At 34.6% G+C, this 9,275-nt stretch overlaps 1 protein-coding gene across 3 annotated transcripts; it reads left to right on the top strand.

Annotated features, from left to right (window-relative positions):
• Positions 1–507: 507 nt before the first annotated feature.
• LOC133798616 (pumilio homolog 4) lies at positions 508–8,215 on the top strand. 3 transcript variants are annotated; one of them, XM_062237013.1, is made up of 11 exons: positions 508–882; positions 1,412–2,101; positions 2,523–3,309; positions 3,437–4,019; positions 4,112–4,253; positions 4,340–4,447; positions 5,399–5,611; positions 5,703–5,813; positions 6,885–7,079; positions 7,356–7,530; positions 7,635–8,215. In XM_062237013.1, exons 2-11 carry the CDS (start codon positions 1,430–1,432, stop codon positions 7,676–7,678), a joined length of 3,030 nt encoding a protein of 1,009 aa, XP_062092997.1. In that variant the 5' UTR covers positions 508–882; positions 1,412–1,429; the 3' UTR covers positions 7,679–8,215. The 3 variants fall into 3 exon arrangements, with proteins under 3 accessions (XP_062092997.1, XP_062092998.1, XP_062092999.1); XM_062237014.1 differs by having other exon boundaries at positions 1,394–2,101; XM_062237015.1 differs by lacking the exon at positions 508–882 and adding an exon at positions 1,219–1,316.
• Positions 8,216–9,275: the final 1,060 nt, after the last annotated feature.

Genomic DNA, 9,275 nt, shown 5'->3' with positions numbered 1-9,275 from the left:
TCTCTCATCACTTATTATCTCATTATTTTCTCTTTCATCACTTCATATATTCTCATTTTTACTCTTCTTTTTTTTTTATCTCGCAATTTTCTCTCTCTTCAATTTCTCTCTAATTTTTTTTCTTGCATCAATTTCTCTCTTCTCAATTTTTCTTCCTCAAAATTTCTCATTACTTTCTCTTTCCTTATTTTTCATCACTTTTTTTTTACATTACTTTATCTCATTATTTATTACAATTTTAAAATATTTTTCTCTTTATAAATATATTGATTAGTTTTTTATTTTAAATTTTTTTTGTTAAAAATAAAATTAAAAAATTAATTTTAGATAACATTAATCAAACACATATTATTTCTTAAAAACTATTTTTTATTTTCATAAACACAATTTTGAAAATAAAAAACCGGAAATAATTACAAACTCACATTTTCACTATATAGCATGTGAGGTGGTGTAGGGCACAACCATGACTCTTAATAATACTCAATAATAAAAGCCCATGCACGTAGGATAGAATGTCGATACCGTCGATCTCCGTCCATGTCTAAATCAGACGGTCCTGGTTCAGTCTCCACTTCCTGTAAAAAAAAAATGCAAAGCAACCGTTTATGCAGAATCTCAGGCGCACGCGATCTCATCGTTCTCCTCCATTTTGTTTTTCTTCGCATCGCACTTTTCTTTTTCTCTATCTGTAAAATTTGTTGTGAATTTTCTTTCTAACCAAACATATCACTTGAATTGAATACTAATAATCATAACAATAAGCTTTTTATAAGCCTGCAATTTCCATATTCCTCTCATTGTGTTACTTTTTTGGATCAAAGAATCCCTCGTTTTCACACGCCCAATAAAGATAGAAAGTTTCAGCTTCGATTCCACGCCGTAAGTGGTTCTAATATGACATTCGTTTGCTTCCTTAACGTTTATCTTTCTCTGTCTCTATTGTACACCAACAATTACTGTGTTTGATTCAAATTCCTCTATTTTTGGAGTATGACAATGATCGACTTAGGGAATTCCTTTGTTTAAAGTTTAGGGTTTTGCTCAAAGGTGTGGAATTTGTTCTTTGTTCGAGTGATTAATTGTTATTGTCTGCTTGGTAGCTGAGAAAATAATAAGAAGTTGAAAATAATGCGCATATTTATTTGGAATCATTCCATTATAAAGTTTTCAATTGATTATTTTTGTTTTTTTTTTTAAAAGGAATTTCTTTTACAGGAAAATTTATTACTCTTTTAACTGTTGTGAATGCTTGTGAGATTTGTTAAAAACTAGTCTGCTTGAAAGTTGAGACTCACCTTATCGGTTTGCTTTTGGTACGATTAGGGTTCGATCTAGAATTTTTTTATATCTATATAATATAAAGTATTCCATTATTTGAAATTCTTTATAGTTTCTTTCTCTGTTTTAGGAAAATTCTAGCTTTGACATGGCTACTGGAAGCGATATGGGTTTGTTATCTAACCTAGATATTGGTATGCAAGGACCGAGTGGGAGTTTAGAGGATAGTATTCAGACTGAGCTTGAATTGATTCTTCAAGAGCAGCGAAATCGGAAGATTGTGGATCGGGAAAGGGATCTGAATATGTATAGAAGTGGCAGTGCTCCACCTACAGTAGAGGGTTCCTTAAGTGCTGTTGGTAGTCTTTTTGGGAACTCTGATACAAGAGAAATTAGCGGTAGAGTTTTCACTAATGATGGGGTTTTATCCGAGGATGAAATTCGTTCACATCCTGCTTATCTTTCTTACTATTATTCTCATGATAGCATTAACCCAAGATTGCCCCCACCGTTGTTGTCAAGAGAGGATTGGCGTGTTGCACAGAGATTTCAAGCTGGTGGGTCTTCGTTTGGGGGTGCTGGGGACCGGAGGACTAAGAAGATGGTCGAGGATGGTGAGAGTTCGTCACTCTTTTCGATGCAGCCAGGACTTTCTGTACAAAAGGCAGAGCATGAGCTAATGGAATTGAGGAGTGGTAATGGAAGGAATCTTTCTAGGCAGACATCTTTTGGGTGGGTTGATAGAGGTGCAAACAGTTCAATTGGAACCACAAACAGTGGGCTTGGTGCACGGAGGAAGAGTTTTGCTGACATTCTGCAGGTAATTACTGCCGTTTGTACTTTAGAGTAGTTTTGCGGCTTGGGTGAAAATCATTTTTGAAAGTTTATCTTGTTTTTCCTTTTCCTTTTTATCTTCTTGATGAATTTTATTTAGAGGTTATTCTCCATGGAGACCACTACTACTTTTCTATTAATTATGGTCGGTACAAACTAGAAGCTGAAATCGAGGAAATTAATGTTACAATTGTGTTGTTGTTCTGAGTATAATAGTGCATCTTCAAGATTTACTTTACCGGACCCTTTTATATCTAAATTGGGTTATATATTGAAACACTTTTACGCACTATTGTTGAAATGATAGGTATGTTCGACATGCACCACAAGATGAAGTGTTAGCTATTATGTTCTTTGATGTCTAATAAGGATGTTCATTTATGTTATTAACTATACTACATGTGCAGGAGGGAGTTGATCGACCGGCATCCTTGTCTGGCTTCTTGTCACGCCCTTCAAGCCGGAATTCTTTTGGTGACAGTGCGGAACTTTTTGACAGTCTGCATAATGGAGCTTCTCCTCACGGCCTGTCTGGAGTTCAAAGTCGTGGTACTGCAGGTTCTTATTCTTTGGCATCTGGTATGAGTTCCTCTCTGTCAAGGAGCACAACACCTGAACCAAAGCTAGTTGGTCGATCTCCTAGTTCTGGCCTTCCTCCTGTAGGAAGCAGAATTTCCTCAGTTGAACAGAAGAATGTTCGTGGCTTAAACATCAAAAATGGTCATTCTTCTGGAATGAATGATCTCGCTGATATTGCCGCTAACCTATCTGGCTTAAGTCTGTCGAATGTTAGAAGTAGAGATAGGAATAGTCAGGTCCAGTCCCAGCATCATCTTGATAATAATTCCGATTTTCAGTTCAGAACTGGCCATAACCAAAATCTGCAGCAAGAACTTATGGACCAGGCCAATGCTGAAAATTTTTCTCTTGCAGCCACTTATGTTGATCTAGCTAGGCAAAATGGGATGTTGACAAACCTTAATGCATCTAAGTCAAGTTCCAATATGCAAGCCAACTTTCCAAAAAGGACTTCTTCCTCTGCCAATCTTTATTCACAAGTTGGTTCTTCAGGATTTGGGGGTTTTGAAGGGCCATATTTTTATCAACAGAATCCAACTACTCCCGGAATTGACTTCAGAGCTGGTGCTTTTCCTAATCAGCAGAATACATCTATGGACGGTCATCTTGATACAGGTGTGTTTTATGTTTCTTCATGTTTATCAGCTATTTTACTATTGATATTATCTGAGGAATTTACATTTTTTTTCTTCTTTCTCTCTCTTCCCTTTCCTTTTCCTAATTGATCTATGTGGCGGTTCAGCTTTTACTTCTAGTCAAAATGGACAAAACATGAATATCCTGGGAAACAAAGTTGGCCACGATCTGCATTCCTCAGTTATTGATCCACGATATGTCCAATTTTTGCAAAGAAACTCTGATTATCCAACACGGGCTGCAACTAGTCTGGGTGATCCTTCTTTGATAAAAAACCAATTTTCTACTTCTCATGCTGACCTGGAAGGGCTTCAGAAAGCATACCTTGAGACTTTGCTGGTTCAACAAAAAGAACAGTTAGAATTGTCACTACTAGGTAATTCTGGTGGTTTAGGTCAGGATAATTATGCAAATGCATCTTATAGACTTGGCACACCATATCTTGGAAACCCAATGGCAAACACGGTTCTTCCCTCCGTTGGATCTGGAAGTCCAATGTTTCAGAATGAAAGATTTTCGCATTTTCATTCAATGAAAAATTCAATGGGAGGATCTGTTGGCTCATGGAACTCGGATATTGGCAATAATGTAGAAGGTAGATTCATCTCATCCCTGTTAGATGAGTTCAAGAACAATAAGACCAAGTCTTTTGAACTTTCAGACATTATTGATCATGTAGTTGAATTCAGGTATGTTGTGCTCGCATTTATTATTTTTCTTTCACTTAATACATTCTTTTTCTTAGATTTTATGTTTATTACCTTCCCCATATATGTTGCAGTACGGATCAGTATGGTAGTCGCTTTATTCAACAGAAATTAGAAACTGCGACACCTGAAGAAAAGATCATGATATTCCCTGAGATTACTCCACATGCGCGTACATTGATGACTGATGTCTTTGGAAATTACGTCATACAGAAAGTATGGCTTTTGTCATCCTAAATACTCCAAATCCCATCTTTTCTTCCATTTAGAACACATATTAAATTTCGTCTTTGAAATTGCAGTTCTTTGAACATGGTACAGCAAGCCAAAGAAAGGAATTGGCTAGCCAACTTACTGGCCATGTTTTGCCTTTGAGTCTTCAAATGTATGGTTGCAGAGTGATTCAGAAGGTGATTTTTAAGTCATAATCTTTAATATGCTTTCACTTCGGCACATGCTATTAAGCATGTAATGAATCTAAAAGGGGTTGTAACAAGGTAAAGAAGGTACAATTATATGTATAACACACACAAATGTATATATTATACAAGTCTAGTCTGAAAATCTGTTAGTGTATGTAAAGGGATCCGACGCCATTTTATTGAATAACGGTTGTGATCCTTGTTACTCAATCAAGGGACGATCATTAGGTTAGACAATTTTTTGGACGGGATTAAAAGAGAAAGGAAGGACAAAGATTCTTGGATGATATAGAAAAATTAGAGTTGGAGACAATTGGTACTTGCACATGGGGGAAACAACTTTACTAAGTAGTACATACTTTCTATAATGCTCTGAACTTATTATCACAAAGTGTATTTTTTTATACTATGGGATTAGAACACTCCCCCCTCACACACCCAACCATTTGAGCTAGCCTCAGGTGGCCATTATTCCTGTTTTAGAATATATTTTTAACGTCCACCTGTTAGTTAAGATCTTTTTCAATCATAAATCAATGCGGAGCATTTTAAAATAGCAAATGTCCTAGTATTACATTTTACATCTCTACCTCCTCTTGTTGGTACAGAGGAGGCATTTCTTGCAAGACCCTTCTCACTCACATTTTGAATACTCATATTTTAGGTGATTCTTTTTTAAGGTAATCTACCTCTAATTCTTGCACTCAAATCAGTTATCGTGACGTGATGATTGCATTGGTCTTTATTCCTCTGTTTTAGAAAGGAAAACTCAATTATTGTTGTTTTATGGATTGTTTGAACGTAGTGTATATAAGACTAAGCTAATGTTTTAGATCATATTAAGCCTATAAAGTGGATGGTGTATCTTTCTTGCAGAGATGTATGTACATATGAAAGATCTTCGTGGCTCTCTTATGCTCTAAATTTTGTCGCTCGCAGGCCTTGGAGGTGGTGGATGTGGATCAGCAGACCCAAATGGTGGCGGAGCTGGATGGTTCAGTTATGAAATGTGTACGTGATCAGAATGGGAATCATGTAATTCAAAAGTGTATTGAGTGTGTCCCTCAAGATCGTATTCAATTTATTATCTCATCCTTTTATGGTCAAGTTATTACACTTTCCACCCATCCTTACGGCTGCCGTGTTATTCAGGTAAGTTGTTTGCTTTTTATTTATTTATTTGTTTTGGAGGAATCAGAGGATATTGTATTGTTTTTCCTGATTTGATTATTCCCTACCACAGAGGGTCCTGGAACATTGTGATGATTTAAATACACAACAAATTATTATGGATGAAATCATGCAATCTGTATGCAATCTTGCACAAGATCAATACGGAAATTATGTAATTCAGGTATAAACATTTCTTTTTATCACAGTGCCTTTCAAGATTTCAGGATATATATATATATATATTGTAGAAAGGTGTTTTACTCTTTTATCTATTTTTTAAAGTTATGATCCAATATGATCAGCTATTACTGCAATAGCTGTCCATAGTTTTTTTTTTCTTGGCATTTAAATACCTAAAATTTTTGGGAAAAATATCCTATGTTACTTAAATGTAACATTTAAATACCTTTTTTTTTGGAAACTTTTACTACCCAAACAGTTTAAAAAATTGATATAAATGTAATTTAAGTTATAAAAATAATTAAAATTATATAAAAATATACAAAAATAACCTAAATTAATTCCAAAATTAAAGAATAGTTTTATTTAATGAAAATAATTGATAAATAATTTTAATAATGTTTTTTTCTACTTTTAATAGTTTTTTAGCTATTGATTTTTCTTTTAACTTTTTTCAATAAAAAATATTTTTTTATTAAATAAAACTATTTTTTTTAAATTTAGAATTAATTTAGGTTTTTTTTTTTTTCTGTTTTTGTATAATGTTAATGATTTTTTTTATAACTTTAAATACATTTATATTGATTGTTAGAGTAGTAAAGGGGCCACATTTTAGCAACTTTGAGAATGTTTCCCCTAAAGAAAAAAAGTTAGTATTTAAATGCTAAATTTTAGCAACTTCGGATATTTTTCCATAAAAAAAGAGTTTGGGTATTTAAATCCTACAATCTGTAAACATCGAGTAATTTTGCCTAAAAAACTTTTTTTTTCCCTTCCCTTATTTCACCTCGTGGGAAACACTCTACTATGTACCTTTTTTCTGTGATACCACCACTGGTAGCATCCAAAATGTTTCCTTACAGCTAAACTCAGTACTGTGGTTTTTAACCAATTTTAGCCCTTAAACCTGGTACTTCATTTGCTTGCCTTTTCTCGTACGGGAAGATTTATTTGTTTTTTGTTTTCCCCTTCTACAGAACCCATGCTTTACCTTTAAAGTTTCATTCTTGTTTACTTTTTATCAGTAATCATGCCTCTGGTTTTTGTTTTTAATTTATGTTTTGTTTGGTAGCATGTCCTTGAACATGGTAAACCGCTGGAGAGGACTGCAATTATACGCCAACTTGCAGGCCAAATTGTACGGATGAGTCAGCAGAAGTTTGCTTCTAATGTTGTCGAGAAGTGCTTATCTTTTGGCAGTGCTGAGGAGCGTCAATTTTTGGTAAATGAGATGCTTGGTTACACCGAGGAAAATGAGCCCCTACAGGTATACCTGATTCTAATTATAAATTGGACAGCAATCATATGAGGCTGAATTGATCTACATTATTAATATATTTTTACTACCTATACGCTGCTGTCTATTAAAACCAACAACTACAACGATAGGCAATTTTAGCAGGGCTTACATCGTGTATTCTAAGGATAAATTTATGAAAAATTTGTCTCATTGGGCTTTCAGGGATCCTATATATATGCTTTGTTGGATACTCAAGCCTCTTAAGGCAGTTTATTGAGTATTGGCTAACATGAAATTTTACAGGCCATGATGAAAGATCCATTTGGAAACTACGTTGTACAGAAAGTTCTAGAGACCTGCAGCGATGAGAGTCTTGAGTTGATTCTTTCTCGCATTAAGGTTCATTTGAATGGTTTGAAGAGGTATACTTATGGAAAACACATTGTTTCTCGTGTTGAGAAGCTCATTGCAACTGGAGGTACTCACATTAATTTCCGTCTCCAAATATTTAATAATTGGTTCTTTATCAGGCTCACCAAGTCTGTATCTAACTCGTGAGTTTTACCCTTGCATCTTTTACAGAAAGGCGCATAAGTATGTCATCGTCTGCAATTTCCTCTTCCTGAACTATACCAATTTGGAGCAAGGCATTTTAATCTTGCCACCACCAATGGGCATGCACCGTTTTGTACAGCTAACATGGATGGTGACTTTTTTAAGTTCTTGGAGTATCATATACAGAGATCATTGGTTGTAAATAAACACATACCTATAGATCTACATGAATAAGATCTCTGTCTACCTATTTATTGTATATTCGGCTTAGTAGTTATCTGACTGAGAATTCCACAGAAAAGGGTCGTTTTTAGGCTGCCCGGCGAGTTCTCATTAACTGCCCTTTTGAGAGTACCACCAAAGTTCATAGTTTGTAAAGCAAATGTAAGTGTAAATGGTTAACTATATTTCTAAGAGAGGGTAGAGTAAATAATTCTGTGGAGTTTTCTATTTTGAGTATATATTTACTTGCGTTGTACATATACTGCAATCTTCGTATGGAGATTTGTAAATTTTTGCCCTCGTCTTAATGTTGCTGGCGTAACTCAACAAACTTGAAGTTGGCTTGTTGCCGTGGATGAATCTATTATTTTAGGACTTCAGTCTCATCCTTTTAGATGTTGAACCTCTTTGCAAGAAATTTTGTAAATTGATTTGCTAAGTTTTTACTAATTCTCGTATATGAAATCGATATGATTTCATATTGAATTAATTGTCTCGCATACTTATCCGCAAAATTTGGGGTATCCATCATGAGATCCCTATACGACTTCACTTCTTTGGTGGTTGCCACTAGAGCTATAAACCCGACATCCATGGTTGAGTGTGAAATATATGTTTGTTTCTTTGAATCCCAAGAAACTCCTCTTCCTCCGAGCATAAACACCCAACTAGTAGTGAAGAGATTGTTTCACACACTTGTTATCTAACTTACATCGGAATATCCCTCAAGTATCTTCAGAAACTTTGAATATTTGAGGCTTAGCTTCTAGGTCCTCTTAAGGTACCTTAGAACTCTCTCAGTTGCCTTCCAATATCTCATACTTGGGTTGGTAATAAACCTACTTAGTTTACTAATTGCAAATCCAATATTCGCTCATGTACAATGAGTGACGTACATTACTCCCTAATCCACTTGCATATTCAAATTGAGCCACCACTCTACCATTGTTCTTTTCAAGCTTTATACTTGAATCAAATAGTGTATTTGCCTATTTGATTTTGAGAAGACTAAACTTGGCAAGCACTTTCTCAACATAGTGATCTTGACTTAAGGCATAACCCCTACTATTTCTTCTCACTTTTATACCTAAAATGGTATCAACCTCTCCAACGTCTTTCATTTTAAAAGTGGAAGATATAAATCTCTCTGTTTCTATTATGCCTCTCATTTCATTACTCAAAATCAACATATCATTAACATATAGATATACCAAGATATCATAGCCATTACAAGTTTAAGAGTATAAGCAATTGTCCACATTATTGTGTCTAAACCCATCTGAAACAATGCTATTATGGAAAATATAGATTTCATAACTATGATAAATACTTTCATTCAATTACACCATTGAATCCCAAAGATGTAAGTATAAGCTATGTCATAGGGTAAGCTTTTAACGAACAAGTCAAAAGATTCATATAATATAATTAATAGAATATTATCAC

This window comes from Humulus lupulus, chromosome 8 (genome assembly GCF_963169125.1).
Source record: "Humulus lupulus chromosome 8, drHumLupu1.1, whole genome shotgun sequence".
Classification (NCBI taxonomy): domain Eukaryota; kingdom Viridiplantae; phylum Streptophyta; class Magnoliopsida; order Rosales; family Cannabaceae; genus Humulus; species Humulus lupulus.
This window is presented reverse-complemented; position numbering and strand designations above follow the sequence as displayed.